This window comes from Canis lupus, chromosome 1 (genome assembly GCF_048164855.1).
Source record: "Canis lupus baileyi chromosome 1, mCanLup2.hap1, whole genome shotgun sequence".
Taxonomy (NCBI): Eukaryota; Metazoa; Chordata; class Mammalia; order Carnivora; family Canidae; genus Canis; species Canis lupus.
The window spans coordinates 103,675,839-103,693,539 of record NC_132838.1 but is presented as its reverse complement, the minus strand read 5'-3'; the positions used below and the strand labels follow the sequence as shown (position 1 = coordinate 103,693,539).

Below are 17,701 nucleotides of genomic sequence, written 5' to 3'. Positions count from 1 at the left end.
CCGTCTGACCCTGGGCAAATGCCTCAGGGTTCGTGAAAGCACCAGTGCCTCCCGAGTCGTCGACCACAAGTCTTCCCTCGCATGCATGCACATGCATTCATTCATTCCTTCCCTGAGCCAACAGTTACTGTGTTCCTGCGGATGCCAGCTCCAGGAGGGCAGCCGGGGCGCGGGAGGGCACAGGGCGATCTCCTGCGTATCCTCTGCATTGTCCTCACGACGCCGAGGAAGCGGACGTGCAGAGGCAGCTCCTGTTCCCCCGCCGCGGAGCCAGGCGGAGGCAGTACAGAAACTGCACGCCCCCCGCCCCGTGAGCGCGGAGCTGCCGGTGACCACTGCCTCCCTCCTCCGATCTACAACCCTGAGTCCGAAACGTGAGAATCCCAAACAGGCAGCGAGAGGAGCACTACGCGCCCGGGAGCCGAGCCCGCCTGCTACGCCCCGTTTCACACGCCGCGAAGGCCGGTGCCGCCCCCTCGCTGCGCCCCTGGACTGGCCGCGGTGAGCGACAGCTGTCCTGGCCAACGAGCGGAGAGGGGCGGGCCCGCCGGCCCAGCTCCGCCCCGTGGCCCAGCGCAGCTTTAATTGGCAGGCGACTTCGGCACCTGTCCTCCTCCCATTAGGTGTAAGGCCTTTCACGCCCACGCTCCACGCCTGCCTCCGCTTTCCCCACCCACTTCCGGAGCCAACCAATGGCCTCGGGGCAGAAGATCCCCTCACAACCAATTACAAACGGCCCTAAACTCGACGCCCGACTTCCCGCCCCTGATCAGCCTGGCTCCTCCCCGCGGCCAATTGGTTTAGGAGAGGGGGGCGGGTGTATCCAATCAGCACGACAGTGGCGTCTTGATGGACGCGCGGGCCCTCGCGCTGGCGTGTTGTGCCCTGAGGCGGGGAGGAGGAGGAGCGGGGAGGAAAACCTGAGCCAATCCTAGTAGCCTGCGCGGGAGGCCAATCGAACGCCGCGCCTTGGAGGGATTGCCCAATCGGCGAGAGGGGGCCGGCTGCGTCCTGGCCAAAGACCAATAGGGTGCGACCGAAGGGCAAGAGCGACGTGCCGCCGGAGCAATCACAGGCCTGTGCACGGGGCTCGGGGGCGGGTCGGCGCCAGAGACGAGAAGAGAGGAGGGGAGGCCTCCTCCGCCGCCGCCATCTTGGACCGGGCCCGGTCAGCTTCCGCGGAGCCATCGGCAGACGCCGCGGCCTCCCCTGAGCCCCGACCCCGTCGTCAGAACAACCCCGGGCCCACTTCCCCCCCACCCCACTTCCGCTTCGCGCCGCTATCGCGATAGCGCCCGGGCCCGGGGCGCGAGAAAAAGGCGGCGGGTGCTCGCCTCCCCCGCCTGTCGCGATACGCTCCTCAGCGGCGGCGCCAGCTCCTGTGGTGAGAGCGTCAGGCTCGACTGGGCCGGACCCCTTCCCCTCCTCCCCCGGCGCCACCACCGCCTGTCGCGACATGGCCGCCCCCGCACCCCCCGGCCCCCGCGGGCGGACCTCCGGCTCCCGGCAGGGGCGGCCCCGGCGCCCGCCGCCCTGCCCCCGCCCCCCGTGCCCCCCTCGTCCGCGCCCCGCGGCGGCGCCGGAGGTCCCCCGCGGGGGTCCGGTGGTGCGGGCGCGCGGGGCCGCCCCTTTCCGCGTCGGGGGCGGCGGCTCGGGGAGGGGGTCTCCACCCCGGGGCCAGGTCCCCCTGCACCGCCCGCCGCCGGCCCCCGGCAGCCTCCGCCAAAGTTTGCCCCGCAGCGGAAAGTCGGGGGCCCGGGCCTTGCGCCTTCGGGGCGGCCGGGGCAGCCCCTGCGCTGCCCCTCGGGCCGGGTGATGTCACTCCCACTCCCTCGGCTTCGCGGGTCTGGGGCGCCCGCCACCGACCTGGGTGTGCCGATAGCGTGCCCCCTTCCCATCAGCCCTTGGTGGAGTGCACCCCCCCGTGGCCCGGCCCGCCCCCCGGCGTCTGTGCTGGTCCCTACTGGTGTCCGCAGTGTTGGGTCCCGGGCACACGGCACCCCACTCCCAGGTACCGGGGACCCCTGGGAGCCTGAGGCCTCCTAGGGCTGAGGCTCCCCTACCAATGAGACATGTGCACTTTGCTGGGGGGTGTGCTTTCTCCTCCAGGGCAAGGAAACTTTCTCGGTGTTGCTTCCCCCAGGCAGCGGGTTCCTGCCCCGGTGGGCCCTGGCCCGTGTTAGGTGTAGGTGCACAGGGCAGCGCTTCTGCCCCTTCCTGCATGCTCTCAGGTGTGGCTCTAAGGCTTCCACCCTCTCAGCGGCTGGGAGACCCCCGCCGTTGTCAGTCTGCGAAGCACGGAGGTTCCTCTGCTGTAGTCTTTTCCCCGGGTGGGGTTCCCAGGCCCCCATCCTTGGTGTCCCTGTGTGTGTGTGTGGGGGGGGTGACTACCTGCACCCTAGGCTCTACATGTCCCTCCTCCAGGGTCTCAGGAGCATTGTGTGGCTCCGTCAGCAGCCTCCTGGGCTAAGGATTGCTCTCCAGCGTCACTTCCCAGTGTGCCAAAGCTCCTGGTCCACTGTGACAGCCCCCGGGGTTAGGGACTAGGCTTTCTGCCCTCCTCCCCGGGTCCCCGGCAAGGCCTCTCTGTGACTGTGCCCTTTCCCCGGAGCTGAGGTTTTGGGGGCTGTCCATGATTGTCATTTTGGTCCTGCATTGAAATGGCTGTTGCCTCCCATGGGTCTGGCGCACTACTTACCCCAACCCCAGAATGGGCTCCTGGGGAGGGATGAGACTTGGTGAAGCCTCTTGGGCCAGGGCTTCTTGTTTCCTCAGTTATGTTTGAGACACTTTGCCATGAGCGTGGGAGCTCTTTGGTGCCTGAGATCCCCTGTCTCGGTGGGCCTACTGTGGTTACCTTTTCCTTGAGGATCCCCCAGGAGCCATGGGGGTTCCCAGCTCTATTAGAATGGGGCTTTTCCGTTGTGGCACCTCCACTTCAAGGCCCAGGCTCCAGTTCTCTTTATCTCTGGTCCCTTGTTTCAGGGTGGGGGAGGGAGAGCATCTTTCTTCAAAGGCAGGGGCTGTTGCTCCCACAGCAAAGGCTCCTGTCCACTGTAGCACCCAGCCCAGAAGGTGCAAGTACCCAGAAGGTGCAAGTACCCTGGGCCCTGGTGCCTCCCACAGATCCAGGGTTGTCTTCCCTGGGCCCAAGATGTCCTCTCCTGGGTGAGGTCTCTTGTTCCCCTGGCACCATGCTTCTCACTCCTTCAGGACTTGCCACAGTCTGCTCCCCTCTTGGGGTATCACCTCCCCCCTGAGCTGTGGCATGCATCCTCTCCCTCCGGGCTGCCCCTGGGCAGTAAGAGGCATTCCTGTTTTGGGGTCCTGGCCCTCTCCCAAGCTCCCAGGCCAAAGGCTCTTCCATTTCAGTTTGGTCCTCTCTGTGCAACTGTCTGCTAGGTGCTTCTCTGGCTGCCTCCTTTTTGGAGGGATCTTGTGTGGGGATCTGGCCCCACTGTGGTGTGTCGGCTGGCCTGGGGCCGAGGGTGGAGCCATCATCTGGGTTGGCTCTTATGGAGATGTATGCTCCCTCAAGTCTGAGCTGTGACATCCCTCTCCCCTGCTCTTCAGTGTCCAGAATGGGCTCTCGCGGAGGATGCTGGTGCAGACAGCCTTGGGGCCTTGGTCCTTCTCCAGCATACTCTCATGCCCTGTGCTTTCATACGTGTTCTCATACGCTAGCCGTTAGCTGTGTGTAATTGAATAAAAACGCAAAGTTCTAGTTTTTCATAGTGGTATTTAGAGACATAGGTAGCATTTATAGGGAGCATTTCTGTCATCGTAGAAAGTGTTGTTGGATAGGGCTGTTGGTGAGGCGGTCCGTCCTGGCTGTGGGTAAGGCCGCTCTTGGGCTTCCTGCCCTGGGCTCCCTGCCCTGGGCCTGTCTCAGCCACACTTCAGGAGAGACCCCCTCTCTGGGGAGTGACCTCTGGCATAACACTCCTGCAAGGCTCGTGGATCCTCCCTGATCCTGGTGTCGACCCTAAGTTGTGGCTTCCTTGGGCCAGAGCTCCTGGTGGCTCCCCTTTGACCTCAGCGTCCTTTGGGTTGCATAGACTGTTAGGGTGAAGATGCCCCTCTCTCCTGGTCCTGGCTGTGTTACCTGTGTTACCACCACATCTGATACGTTAACTCCTTCGAGTGCACAGATGGCTCTCTCATAGCTGTGGTCCCCTTCCACCTTCCTGGCCCTCCGGGGGTGATGCTTTCTACTCCCATGTGTCTAAATCTTGGTATCGGTGTCTTTGGGTTGGGCCGTCTCTTGTGTTTTAAGGATTCTGTTCTGGAATGAACTTGGTGGTGTAAGGCCCTCTTCTGTTTGGGACCCAGTCCTGTCACGATGGGTGGGTTTAGCCGTTCCTGATTCCAGGTATTTCCCATCTCCCGCTGCTCCCCCTCCTTCCCCTGCAGTTCTCACAGCATCTGAACTTTCTCCCTGAAAACTGTCTCTGACCTGTCTGAGGGCTAACCTCCCCGAGTTAGGAGTCTAGACACCTGTGTGCCCTGCCCCTCTGTGGGCCTTCATCCCCAGCACTCAGCCATGGGCTGCTTGACTTCTTGCTCTAAAATGCCTGTCATCTGGTGAGAAAGTATCCCGTGCTCTGGGTACTTCCCACTTCCTGGGTCGGAGGTACACGAAAAGTACATTTGTTTCCTTGTTTCAGCAAACTTCCAGAGTGTTCAGACCCCTGCAGTGGGCTGTCAGGGCAGCATAAGTAGAACTTGGCCTCATCTCTCATCAGAGAGTGAACGCATCTTCGCTTTACCATCCCATGTATTCCTGTTCCCAGCCTCGTCATGTTTGTGTTTGGAACAGACAGGGAATAAACATGTCCCCCTTCCTTGTCTCTCAGCAGCGTCCGTCTCTAAGAGAGTATGAAGAGAGTGCGTCTGTAGGGCAGGGAAGATGGCGGACAAGCGCAAACTCCAAGGTACTGGTCTCCCTGCCCACTGCCTGTGTGGCCTCGTGCCCACTATCCTCAGAACTCCCCACTGGGTGCCTGCTGCCTGGGCAAGGTGCTAATAGCCTCTCCTCCCTGGCCAGGTGAGATTGATCGCTGCCTCAAGAAGGTGTCCGAGGGCGTGGAACAGTTTGAGGATATTTGGCAGAAGGTACAGAGCCTGGGGCCTTAACAGTCTGGGTCTTAGAGGAGAAGAGCATGGGAAAAGGCTCAGGGTCTCTGGGTGTAGGCCAGGGAGAGGGGCTGTGGGTCTGGTGCTGAGGACGGAAGGAGCAGCTCTGAGACAGATGGGGGTGGGGGCATCCATACTCCTCAGAGGCTGGAGCTTCACCACTAGAATGGGCACTAGGATGGCAAGCCCCACACTGACACCTGGGCTCCCTTCATCCCGCAGCTCCACAATGCAGCCAACGCGAACCAGAAAGAAAAGTATGAAGCTGATCTAAAGAAGGAGATTAAGAAGCTTCAAGTGAGGGGCCTAGGGGCCCGGCTTCCTGCATCCTGAGGGCAGAGGGAACAGGGAGGAGGGGGCTGGCAGCCTTGGTGCCCAGGTCCTGAGGCAATGTGACTCTTGCTTTTCCCCATCTGCAGCGGCTGAGGGACCAGATCAAGACATGGGTAGCATCCAACGAGATCAAGGACAAGAGGCAGCTCATAGACAACCGCAAACTCATTGAGACGGTAGGAGCTCAGAGCCTGGTACCTGAGAGGTGGGAGGTGGCCGGACTCCCTGGGCCCAAGAAGTCTCTGGAAGAGGATGGTTTCTCCAGCAAGGTTAAGGGGAGAGGTGATGGGCTGGGATCTCCTGCCAACTGCGCTCTCCACAGCAAATGGAACGGTTCAAAGTTGTGGAGCGAGAGACCAAGACTAAAGCCTACAGCAAGGAGGGCCTGGGCCTGGCGCAGAAGGTGGACCCTGCCCAGAAGGAGAAGGAGGAGGTCGGCCAGTGGCTCACAGTGAGTCAGGAAAGAGAGGAGGAGGTGACCTTTGGGGCCCTAACCTCCAGGCATCCACGGAGACCTGCTGACCAGCTGCCTTTCCACTCCCTCTCCCCCAGAACACCATTGACACCCTGAACATGCAGGTGGACCAGTTTGAGAGTGAAGTGGAGTCACTGTCTGTGCAGACGCGCAAGAAGAAAGGTGACAAGGATGTGAGTAGGGGGGACACTGCACCCAGGGGACAGAGATGAGCTGGCGAGTGGGAGGCATGTGGCCCGTTGGGGGTAGCACCTGTCTGTGAGCCAGTGTCAGGGCTCCAGCCTTGGTCAGCAGTGGCACCATGGAAAGGGGGAGTGGTTTGGGGGAACATGCTGGGTTCTGCTGGGGTTGCAGACTAGGTGAGAGCAGATAGCCATACAGGGTGGAGAAGTCTGAGAGCTGAAGCCTCCTGGCTCCGAGAAGGCTCAGGTCCTGAGGCAGTAAGGAGAGGCAAGCCTCATTTGGGCTGAGAAGAGCCATCTAGGGCAGAGCCAGCTCTAGGTTCCCAGATTCCAGAACTCCAGGGCTGAAGGGTGTGGATTCAGGGGGATGCAAACGACATGTACTTGATGGCAGAGGCAGCGGAGAACTGGGTCCAGGGGCAGAGGGCATGGGAGAGGTGCCCAATCTGGGTGTCAGACTCCGAGGAGTTTGGGAAGCTGGAGCCACAACAGGTCCTTGTGGAAAGGATGGGGATATTTAGAACTGAAGGAGGGGCAGGTGGCTGGAGAGCCCGAGCCAAGCTACTGAATCTGGACCCCTAGGGGTGGGGATTGTGAGGACAAAGATGACGGTGGTCATAAACAGCAAGCTTGCTGCAAACAGGCATCATCATTTGCCGTTAGAGCAAGATGGGGCGGGGTGGGGTAGGCTGCAGTTGTGAGATCTGGGCTGTCGGGAGCTGCAGGGAGGGCCACAGTGTAGGAGGCATGGGGCTTTCTGGTCTGTTGGGAGGTTTCCAGGGATGTCTGGGTGGGAGCTGAGGGTCCTTGAGGGGTCGGGGCGGGCAGACTCCACACTGCCCGTGCCAGGAGGGGCTGGAGTGGAGCCTCCTGCATCTCTGCAGGGGTCGGGGACTGAGGATGGGTTCTGCGGGGGCAGGAGGGGCCTGGGCAGGTGCCCTGCAGCCCCTGAGCCTGGCCCTGGGCTCGCCAGCAGAAGCAGGACCGGATTGAGGGCCTGAAGCGGCACATCGAGAAGCACCGCTACCACGTGCGCATGCTGGAGACCATCCTGCGCATGCTGGACAACGACTCTATCCTTGTTGATGCCATTCGCAAGATCAAGGATGACGTTGAGTACTATGTCGACTCGTCCCAGGACCCTGACTTCGAGGAGAACGAGTTCCTCTATGACGATCTGGACCTCGAGGACATTCGTGAGGCCCGGGGTTGGCCTACGGGCATGGGGCAGTGAGGGCCAGGTGGGACGGTGCCCGAGCCTGTTCAGCATGCCCCTCCCTGCTCCCAACAGCACAGGCGCTGGTCGCCACCTCCCCCCCCAGCCACAGTCATATGGAGGATGAGATCTTCAACCAGTCCAGCAGCACACCCACCTCGACCACCTCCAGTTCTCCCATCCCGCCCAGCCCGGCCAACTGCACCACGGTGAGGAGGCAGCCCAGGGGAGGGGAACCAAGGAAGTGGGGTCTTGGTGTCACGGGTTGGAGCATGCGGCAGAGGCCAGGCAGTGGGGGGTGGCTCAGGCAGGGATCCAGGACTGGATTCCCTGAGGAGAGCAGGCTGCCAGGCCTGTGAGACGCTGGCAGGGGGTGCTGGCTCCCAGGAGACAAGGACCCTGGGTCCCCCGATGAGGTTAAGGGCATAGGTCCCGCAGCAGCCCTGGGAGCTTCAGAGATTGGAGTCTCTGTTGGGGCCCTAGGGGTCACACAGGTTTCCGACTGCTCCTCTCTCACTTCAGGAAAACTCTGAAGATGACAAGAAGAGAGGACGCTCAACAGATAGCGAAGTCAGCCAGGTAGGTGTGACGGGCACATCAGTCTGCCATTGGCTCCCAGGGCTCACAAAGGCCTGAGTGCACCCCGAGGAAGGCCAGTAGCCTTACTTAGGGCAGGTGTGGAGGGCCAGGCAAGCAGGTGGCTGGTGCTGTGGTTGAGTGTGTGGCATGGAGTAGTGGCCTGGCCTGGGTGGTCAGGAGACATTGCTCCAGAGAGACCCCTGCCCGTGACGTGGGGGGAAGACTATGGTTTACCAGGTGGGGAGAAGGGGGCGGGCAGACAGGTGGGTGGTGTCCAAAGATGACCCACCTGGCTCAGGCCGAGGGTCCCCCCCCACCCCGCCCCTTGTGGAGTGGCTGTGGAATGGCCCCACCAGCTGGAGAAACGACCAGTCAGAAGTCACACGGGTTTCTTTGGGCCTCTTTGGGCCTTGTCCTGGGTCTTGGCTGTGCTAGTGATGGACATCATGGACTTCCGAGAGGGGAGGCACTTCTCAGGCCGTCTGTGTTCCCCCAGTGAACCCTGTGGATCTGGGACGGGAGCTGGTCCTCGAACCAGGGTCCTAGTTAGGGAGGAGCCTGGTGGGAGGGCACCGGTAGGGCTGCTGTAGGCCCTGGGGGGGGGGCCAGGAACCAGTTGGTCTCATAATCCCTTGACATGTGGCATGTGTGAGGTGTGGGGAGCAGTTAGCTGCCACTGTGCCCTGGGCGTGTCACTCTGCTCTCTAGGTAGTGGTCATCAGCAGCCCTTCAAGTAGCTTTTGTGACCCTTGAAGTGACATTCAGGACTGCTGTCCAATTTAGATTTTTTTTCTTCTCTTGGACTCAGCTGGTTGGACTAATTTCATACTGAGGACATTTAGTTACCTCCCTGCCCTCAGATGGGTGTCTGTGACCGACACCCTGGTTGTGTGTCAAACCCCCACTGGATGTTGTGGGGAGGCGTCCATGTAGGACATGGGGAGCTGGGGTGGGGGCTGGGATGCATGTGAGTGTCTTAGGTGTGAAGGTGGTTATTGAAGCCTTGAGGCTGAGGTCAGCAGGGGGAGGAAGCTCAGGCAGCCAGGCCCAGTGAGGACGGCAGCCCAGCTTGGAGGAGGGGTGCCGGGGCGGCGGGGGGAGGGCGGGCAGCATGTGCGGGAGGCTCAGCAGACCTGCTGGTCAATTGGATCCTGATCCTCTTCTCTCCCACCTGCAGTCTCCAGCCAAAAATGGCTCTAAGCCTGTCCACAGCAACCAGCATCCTCAGTCTCCGGCCGTGCCGCCCAGCTACCCACCTGGCCCCCCACCTGCCACCTCTGCCCTTAGCACCACTCCTGGCAACAATGGGGCCTCCACCCCAGCAGCGCCCACAAGTGCCCTGGGCCCCAAGGCCAGCCCAGCTCCCAGCCACAGTTCCGGCACCCCTGCCCCCTACGCCCAGGCCGTGGCCCCACCAGCCCCCAGCGGGTCCAGCACCACCCAGCCCCGGCCTCCCAGTGTCCAGCCCGGTGGGGGAGGGGGAAGTGGTGGAGGCGGCAGTGGCGGCAGTGGCAGTAGTAACAGCAGTGGAGGTGGAGGTGCTGGCAAACAGAACGGTGCCACCAGTAAGTGGGAGGACTGCAGGGGGTTGGGGGGGTCTGGGATTGGCTGGCCTCTTTTCATTCTCTCTTCCCACCCCCAGGTTATAGCTCAGTGGTGGCCGACAGCCCGGCAGAGGTGGCTCTCAGCAGCAGTGGGGGCAGTGGTGCCAGCAGCCAGGCTCTGGGCCCCCCATCAGGTCCCCACAACCCACCTCCCAGCACCTCGTGAGTGTCTGGTCTTCAGCCCCTGTCCTTGCCAGGACTTCTCCCACTGGGTTGGGTGTCGTGTCCAACTTCTTTCCAGCCAGAACATCGTATACGCCAGTCCCCTAGCTTTGCCCTTTTTGACTGTTTTAAAACGTTCCTTGGTTGATTGGGAGTGCTCACAGAGTTCCATATGTCCCCTTTCTGGTGACCTGCCTCAGGCTCACCTGACTCCCCTCAGAGAGCTGCCGCTCCATACCTCAGGTCAGACCTTTCTCAGAAGATGGCCCCAAGAAAGGGAGGAGTGAAGAGCTGCTCCCTGGGTCTGCCTCCTTACCAGGCTCTGGGTGGGCTGCCCCAAGGGATGGACGCACTTGCCCTGTGTCCATGCACCTAAGTGGAACATCCACCTCCCACATGCTCCCCACCCCATGTGCCGTCGCCGCGGCCTGACTCGTCCCTGGAGCACCGAGCCCTCTCTCCTTCTCTGCTGCCCAGGAAGGAACCCAGTGCAGCAGCCCCTGCAGGGGCTGGGGGTGTGGCCCCAGGCTCAGGGAACAATACAGGAGGACCCAGCCTCCTGGTGCCGCTTCCCGTGAACCCTCCCAGCTCCCCGACACCTAGCTTCAGTGAGGCCAAGGCAGCTGGCGCCCTGCTCAACGGACCTCCACAGTTCAGCACCGCCCCAGAGATCAAGGTGGGCCCCAGCTGCTGTGTCCTTGTCCTGCCGTCCTCCTGTACATTTGCTGTCCCCCAACCTGCAGGTCTGCCACCCTCAACTCCTCTGGGGGGCTCTGGTGTGCTCTCCACACTGCCTGCGCTCTCTCCTGGTCTCTGAGCTCCTCCACCATCCTGCCCTCTGGGACACTTTCCTGTGCTCCTGTTGGGACCTGCCCTCTTGCACTCTGGGTTCCCATCATCTCTGTCCCCATTTCTGCTTACTCCTTCAGACACCCATCATCCAGCTCACCACCATCCTTTTCCCTTCCGAGGGACCGCCTAAATTGAGAAAACACTGATGCCCACTCTGGGATGCATTTCATGCTGGGTGAATACACCCAGGTCCCGCCTTCTGTACGGGAAGCTGCGTGTGACTGCACGGGGCAGGGCAGCACGTGCTGTGGAGCCGTAGAAATGTCTTGTACTGAACCTGGGGAGGTGGCCCAGCAAGGTATCTAAGGAGAGACCTCTGAGCCGGGAGTGATGGGGGTCCTGGGGTCCGGTGAGGTCCCCATAGCAGGACAGGCTAAGGGAAGGAGTGGTTCTCTTGTGCCAGAATTCTGGGATGGCTGCCATGGGAGCTGGGGTACGTGCAGATCCTTGCCCCACAGCAGCCTCCCATGGCATGGCCGCCAGCAGAGTGGGTGCTAGTGTGGGTATGAGAATTGTGTGCTACCACATGTTCTGAGCGGTGGTGGTGCCGCATCCATGCACCACAGTTTGGTCTGCCATGTGCAGCACGGGGTCATGGTCCGGCTCGGGAGGGGCCCTGCTCACCAGGCATTCCTCTGATGCTGCCTATGCCCCAACATCCGGATTTTCTCCCCACTGCCAGCTGCCTTGGTGAAGAACTGGTAGCCTTGGCTGAGCCAAGCGTCCGCCAGAGGGGGAAGCAGCATGGGTAGCAGCTGTCTTCTCCCCACAGGCCCCGGAACCTCTGAGCTCTCTCAAGTCCATGGCAGAGCGGGCAGCCATCAGCTCCGGCATCGAGGATCCTGTGCCAACGCTGCACCTAACCGAGCGAGGTGAGGGTCTGGGTGAGGCGGGGGCGGGGGCGGCCGGGCAGGTGTAACGGCACACTCCAGCCTCACCGGAGGGCCTGGCCCTGCCACACCCCCCACACCGCCCTGCAGACATCATCCTGAGCAGCACGTCCGCCCCACCAGCCTCAGCTCAGCCGCCCCTGCAGCTGTCAGAAGTGAACATCCCGCTCTCGCTGGGCGTGTGTCCCCTGGGGCCTGTGCCCCTCACCAAGGAGCAGCTCTACCAGCAGGCCATGGAAGAGGCCGCCTGGCACCATATGCCCCACCCCTCAGACTCCGAGCGGATCCGGTGAGGGACCAAGACCCCTGAGCGTGGGGAGGCAGCCCTGATGGGGGGGTATGGTTCCCCAGTCCTGAGACACTGTGTGAAGCTTGCTGCTGGTCCTCCATGCTGGGGTGATGGGTACCTGGAAGCTCCCTTGATCCGTGGGGTGGGCGGCTGTGGTCACATCAGGTCTAGATTTCTACCCCCACCTCGAGACCGTGGGAATCATCAGGCACTAGAATAAGCCTCCTCTCGTCCACAGGCAGTACCTCCCCCGGAACCCCTGCCCGACACCCCCCTACCACCACCAGATGCCACCCCCACACTCGGACACCGTGGAGTTCTACCAGCGCCTGTCGACTGAGACGCTCTTCTTCATCTTCTACTATCTGGAGGTACAGCAGGGCCCCCGGGGCAGCCTCGGGCCCCCCGGCTTCGCCGCCACCGCCGCCGTCCCCCCTCGGGCTGGAGGGGTGAGGTGGGTGCCCCACTGCGGCCACAGGGACCGCACCCCCTCCCTGTCCCCAGTCCTGCCCTCCCCTCACCCCCCAGGCAAACCTGTCCCCATCCCCACTTCAGCTCAGGCTAGGTTTGTCCACTGTGGGGGCTTGGGAGCCCCCGCCCCTCCGGCCTCCTGTGGGTGTGCCCCGGTATCCGTCACAGTGCAGTCACGGCCTCTGGAGGCCACTAGAGAACTGTCCCCTCTGCATGACCCCAGGGAGTTAGAACCAGCCCCACTCTCATCCTGCCCTGGGAAGCTTCCTGAACTGCCTGCTCTCAACACGCAGTAGTTTCTTTTCCTTCTCAAAGCTTCTCTGAAAGCTATTTCTTCCTGACCAGCAGTGGTATGTTCTGTGTCCCCACCCATCTCCACCTGGACTGTCCAGCCCACCCTCGGTCTACGGCGGGGCCCGGGTCAGCCCTGATGCCCTGTGCCCCTTGCCCCCACCAGTTTGGGGGCCCCCTGATCCTTGGCTCCTCCCTTCCTCCCCCAGGGCACAAAGGCGCAGTATCTGGCAGCCAAGGCCCTAAAGAAGCAGTCGTGGCGGTTCCACACCAAGTACATGATGTGGTTCCAGAGGCACGAGGAGCCCAAGACCATCACAGATGAGTTTGAGCAGGTGAGGGCCCCTCGCTGTGCCCTGCCCACCCCCAGGCCCGTGGTCGTCGTCCTCTTCCTCCGGCCCCATTGCTGGTCCTCCCCTGGGGCATCACCATGGTGTCCCGTCCTCCGGGGAGGCACCTGGCCTATCGTCTCACACCCAGCAGATCAGGGGCTCCTCGGCAAACACAAACAGGGAAGCTGTATTCTTTAATGACCTTCCCACATGGTGAAAATCAGAACTTCCTACTTGTTGCACAACACTCTGTGGCCAGGCTGTGTTGGGTTTGAATTCAGCTCCAGCTGGGTGACCTTGGGCAAGTCGCTTGGACCTGCCTCCATGCCCTTATGTATAAACACGAGCTGACAAACCCCATGTGTGCAGTTGTTACAAGGATTAGATGAGTTAATGACATGTGAGTACTCTGTGGTGCCCGCTCTGTAGTACCATGGGGGTGTTGGCTTCTGATAACTTCTAATTGTTGTGTTCCACAATGGTTTTTTCTACCCAATATTTGCCTGATGCCAAGTTCTGAACAAGGCCTCTATCCTCAGAGAACTCGGTCCCCTCCCCTCAGTTCTTTTCAGGTTCTTTGCAGCATCTCAGATACTGATGCAGACCCGGCCCTTTCCCCGTGTCCTCTCTGACATTAAGCAGACTCCCCTCTCTATCCTGGTTTGGGTCAAAGTAATCCTCCAAGTCCACGGCAAGGCCTCCCTCCTTCAGAAACACCCACGCCACCACTGTCACCAATAAAACATCTATCCCAACAGCGTGCCTGGACTTAGACTCAGCCTATTCCATTCTCTAGGATGGGGTAACAGCCTCGGGGTTGTGTGAAGGTCAATGCTAGCAGCACACAGCTCGAGGGCTGAGCACCAGCTCCTGTGCTCAAGCGCCGCAGCCCTCGGGAGAAGTCAGATGCTGTGTAAATGTGCGGGGGACTGAGGCCCCATGCTGGCCTTGGTGCGCCTCTGCCTCCCCGGTTCCTTTAAAGGGGGCAGGAGAATCTTTTCCTGACCAAAAAGAGCCTGGTGAGGGTGGAAGGAGCTGGCACGTGCATGCAGGCCGCTGGGCCTGGTACCTGGCACGTCCCTGGCCCGTCCCTGGCCCAGAGATCCGTTTCCTCTGTCTGTCGGTCCGGCCCAGATTCCTGGCCACCTGCTCGTCCACTCACTGACCACCTTCTCCCCTGGGCAGGGCACCTACATCTACTTTGACTACGAGAAGTGGGGCCAGCGGAAGAAGGAAGGCTTCACCTTTGAGTACCGCTACCTGGAGGACCGGGACCTCCAGTGACACCGGGCCCTCCTTCTACCCCCGCGCGCCCCCCCGCCCCCCCCCCCGCATGCTGACCCCCCTGCCCAGGCTAGGGCCCGGCCCTGGAAGACTGGGGGAGGCCCCAGGCCTTGGGGCAGCCCTCACCCCCAGGAAGCAGCCCCACCCTGGGGGCCCAGGGGCGAGGGCTGCCCCCTCCTCCCCTCCCCAGTGAGGGACATTTTTTGGTAAACCTATTTTCATTTTGGAAAATATTTATGAATAAATAGTTTTATATGACGGCTGGCAGCTGCGGCCTCTCCTCTCCCCCCAGGAGTCAGTGAGCGCTGGGGTCTTGCTGGTGGGGCGCCGGGCCCACTGGGGATTGAACTGGGAGTTGTACCGCCTCCGCCGTTCATCTGTCTCCTCCTCAGGCTGCTCCTCCTGGGGGGTTGTGCTCCGGACTCGTGCCAGCAGGGCCTCTGCCCGAGCCCGTTCTGTTGCTTCCCGCCGAAGACGTTCAGCTCGAAGCTGGTCCAGGGATGGGGGTCTGGGGGGAGAACACTCAGGTCAGAAAGCTTGTAGCCCCTAGAGGTCCCACTTTCCCCCAAGAAGGAGCTGCCCCACCTGGAACCCCGTCCACCTCTACCTGCTCTGGTCTGAGAGGTTTGTGGGTAGGAAGCTGGCCTCATGCTGTGCAAGGACCCAGGACTGCCATCACTGCCCCTGATGCCCCTCCAAATCATGAGCTATGATGATGAGCACAGCCAGGACCTCAGTTTCTCCTTCTGTAGGAGCTAGGAGACCTGCTCAGGTTTGTCCTCCTTGGGACACAAACCTGCTCTGACTGACCCCGTGGTTCTCAAACTAGACCCCAGAAAGCTTTGTGTCAGTGGGTTTCATCTATTGCTATTTTGCATAGAAGCGAGAAAACCTTGAAACAAGGTTACGTCCCCAGTCACCACAGTGTCTCTTCACGCCCTGTCTCTTTAGAAGCCACTGGACAATCAAGGCTGAGTGAAGGGTCACAGGGGCTCAGGAAAACCAGCTTGCCTCTGCAGACCCCCTGCTAGGGCGTTGGGGCCCCAAAGCCACACGTGGCGAGCCGCCTCCCCAGGCCCCCAGCCCCTCACCCTGACAGCACCAATGCAGCTGCCCACTTCCTTACACTTCAGGCCGCTGCTTCTCAGGCTTCTCCTTCCCCTTCCTGCCATGGCCACCATTGTCCCCACTGTGCCGTCTCTTCCTCCTCAAGTGCTTCTGTATCTCCTGTAGAGGGTCCAGGCGGTTCTTGATCTTTTCATCTGGACCTGGGCTGAGCTGGGGGGCCCCTTGCCGTGGGGGTAGCTGATACCAAGGCGGCTGAGTCTGGGCTTCTGCTGCACTCTGGCCCAGGTAGGTCAGGATGCCCAGAGCTTTCTCCTGCCTCTCCTGAGGGGGACAGAAAGAGGGAACTGAGGATGTCAGCGATGTCTCCACTCAGGGAGCCCTACCTGTGACAACAGAATCCCCCAGGCTCCTGGACAGGTAGAAGCAGCATGAGTCAACTCAGCCATTTTTCCAAGGACAGGTGGGCCTCCTGCACTGGGCAGAGTGTCAATTCAATAACAAAAAACACAAGGGGGAAGGACAGGGTGCAGCTGCTTTAGGGTTCAGAGGCAGCATCTTTGGGGAGATACTTTAAAGATGAACCTGAAAGCCCGCCAGCAAGGCAAAGGAGTGAGGCGAGACAAAGGCAAGTTCAGAGTTTTGTGGGAACCCCTGAAAGTGGGTAAGTGACAGGACCCAGGTTCTGATTTAGATGAAAAAGCTTCCTAATACACCTCCACAGGGTCTTGACATCAGCCCAAGGGTCTGTACCTGACAGTGCCGTGCACCCACTTCCAAGCCTCTGCAGGGAGGGTGCCAATAACCCACACTGGGAGTGCTGTGTTCCAGTACTGAGTTCTCTGTGTCAGCTCATTTCATCCCCACCCTACCTCTCTGTTCCCATCAGTCACCCCAGACTTTACCCCTGACTGACAGGGACGGGTGTGGGGGGGGCGCGCAGCTTACTTTCTCCTGTCGCTTTTCTTCCTCATACTCTCTATTGCCTCTGGTCGCCCCTTTCCCTTCCTCCAGCAGCTCCCGAAATAGGTCCACAGGGCCAGAACTGGGGGCTCCCGCCTCTGCTGCTTGGAGCTCAGGTAGCGAGTGCTGGTGCCTGGCTTTCTTCCGTAGGAATTCTGTGCGGGCCTGGGGAAAAGAAAGTTACAGGCAGAGCATTCATTGCCTAGCCATGCCTCCAAGAACTGTGAGACCGGTGCCAAGCACAGAGAATCCCCGTGCTGGTGCTGAGGGCTCATCAGAGCATCACCCAGCCTGGGGGAGAGGATGGGAGAATGAGGTGACACCTGGGTTTGTACGCTGCCTTTGGTGAACCAGAAGGGTTTCCCAACCTCAGCTGGCACAATAAAAACAGCTAGGAAGGCAGCCCAAAATTTGCGAGCAGGCGACCAGAAATACAGTAAGGCTCCAGATCACTGTCCCTCGACCACGTGCAATCTGCTGACAAAAGTGAGCTTTAATTTTTTTTTTTTTTTTTTTTTAATTTATGATAGGCACACAGTGAGAGAGAGAGAGGCAGAGACACAGGCAGAGGGAGAAGCAGGCTCCATGCACCGGGAGCCCGACGTGGGATTCGATCCCGGGTCTCCAGGGTCGCGCCCTGGGCCAAAGGCAGGCGCCAAACCGCTGCGCCGAAAGTGAGCTTTAAAAGCCCAGACCACCTCCCGGCCAGCGGTGAGGGCCAGATTCGTTAACAAACTTCAAACTCCGTGCACACTAGAAGCTAGAAGTTACTCCGAGAACCCCCGGGGTTGGGGGCCGCGGGGAGAGGGCTGGCCCCACAGGGGGATGGGTACGTCCCACTTCTCTGCACAGCGGAGGGCAGTGCCCTCTGGGCACGAACAGAGCAGGTCCAGCGCTCTGCTCGGGGCGAGCATACAGCAGACGCTCCAGAGGGGTCGGGCAGGAACACTAAACGTGGGTCTGCGTTTCTTTGAACTGCACAGGATTCATTTTTTCAGCAGCCCCTACTCTAAGCCAGGCACACCCCGGCCTCACGCAAAACGAGTGGCGGAAACCAGGGCAAAGGGGAGGCCCAGGTGGGGAAGCCTCAGGTAGGGCCCGCGCAGGCGAGCCCCTGCGTTTCCAACCGCGCCCAGCTCCTCCAGCCTCACGGGAGGCACTGCGCGTGTGCGCCATCCCGCTTCCGGCCCCTCCCCCACGCGCCTGCGCGCTCGGCCCGGGAGTCGCGTCCGACCGCACTCGGGGCTTACCTCCTGCTGAGCGAGCAGCACCCTCCGCTCACGTTCTTTCTCCTCCTCTCGGGCCTGAGCCTCGTCACGCCGCACGCGGGCGACATTGTCCTTGTTCCGGACGTGCCAACTCTTCTTGGGCAAGATATTCATGGCGTCGTAGCCGTCCACCGACTGCAGGCCCACCTCTGAGCACTTTCTATTGGCGAGAGGATGCCGTTCCCTGTTGTTCCTGCCTCAGCTACGGATTGGCCCTGGGCTGGCTGCCACGCCCCTCCAAGTCCGTAGCGAGCGCTGATTGGCTGAGATGCCGAATTCGGGTTGGTGTAGCCTGGAGACCGCCTCTTC

At 61.0% G+C, this 17,701-nt stretch overlaps 2 protein-coding genes across 11 annotated transcripts; one reads left to right on the top strand and one right to left on the bottom strand.

Annotated features, from left to right (window-relative positions):
• The first annotated feature begins 1,120 nt into the window (after nucleotides 1–1,120).
• Nucleotides 1,121–14,363, top strand: CNOT3 (CCR4-NOT transcription complex subunit 3). Of its 10 annotated transcripts, none has more exons than XR_012039324.1 (18): nucleotides 1,121–1,384; nucleotides 4,857–4,934; nucleotides 5,048–5,115; nucleotides 5,359–5,433; nucleotides 5,556–5,645; nucleotides 5,792–5,920; nucleotides 6,022–6,117; nucleotides 7,100–7,322; nucleotides 7,418–7,551; nucleotides 7,865–7,921; nucleotides 9,099–9,486; nucleotides 9,564–9,687; nucleotides 10,165–10,363; nucleotides 11,312–11,411; nucleotides 11,520–11,718; nucleotides 11,957–12,172; nucleotides 12,690–12,815; nucleotides 13,998–14,363. XR_012039324.1 is itself a non-coding variant. In XM_072844184.1 (18 exons), the coding sequence occupies exons 2-18, from the start codon at nucleotides 4,910–4,912 to the stop codon at nucleotides 14,094–14,096; spliced, it is 2,262 nt and encodes a 753-aa protein (XP_072700285.1). In that variant the 5' UTR covers nucleotides 1,121–1,384; nucleotides 4,857–4,909; the 3' UTR covers nucleotides 14,097–14,363. The 10 variants fall into 10 exon arrangements, 8 of the variants coding, with proteins under 8 accessions (XP_072700285.1, XP_072700297.1, XP_072700263.1 ...); XR_012039325.1 differs by lacking the exon at nucleotides 13,998–14,363 and adding an exon at nucleotides 13,375–13,569; XM_072844184.1 differs by having other exon boundaries at nucleotides 7,103–7,322; nucleotides 11,957–12,089.
• On the bottom strand, nucleotides 14,312–17,682 carry LENG1 (leukocyte receptor cluster member 1). Its single transcript, XM_072844476.1, has 4 exons — nucleotides 17,375–17,682; nucleotides 16,110–16,289; nucleotides 15,223–15,485; nucleotides 14,312–14,604 (listed from the first exon to the last, which is right to left on the bottom strand). The coding sequence occupies exons 1-4, from the start codon at nucleotides 17,504–17,506 to the stop codon at nucleotides 14,331–14,333; spliced, it is 849 nt and encodes a 282-aa protein (XP_072700577.1). The 5' UTR covers nucleotides 17,507–17,682; the 3' UTR covers nucleotides 14,312–14,330.
• Nucleotides 17,683–17,701: the final 19 nt, after the last annotated feature.

Coding starts and splice junctions, on each gene's coding strand:
- LENG1 (XM_072844476.1), bottom strand. CDS start 17,506: ATGAATATCTTGCCCAAGAAGAGTTGGCACGTCCGGAACAAGGACAAT. Junction 16,290..17,374: donor TGCTGCTCGCTCAGCAGGAG/GTAAGCCCCGAG, acceptor TCTTTTCCCCAG/GCCCGCACAGAATTCCTACG. Junction 14,605..15,222: donor GAGAAGCAGCGGCCTGAAGT/GTAAGGAAGTGG, acceptor TTCTCCCCCCAG/ACCCCCATCCCTGGACCAGC.
- CNOT3 (XM_072844162.1), top strand. CDS start 4,910: ATGGCGGACAAGCGCAAACTCCAAG. Junction 12,090..12,689: donor TCATCTTCTACTATCTGGAG/GTACAGCAGGGC, acceptor TTCCTCCCCCAG/GGCACAAAGGCGCAGTATCT. Junction 12,816..13,997: donor TCACAGATGAGTTTGAGCAG/GTGAGGGCCCCT, acceptor TCCCCTGGGCAG/GGCACCTACATCTACTTTGA.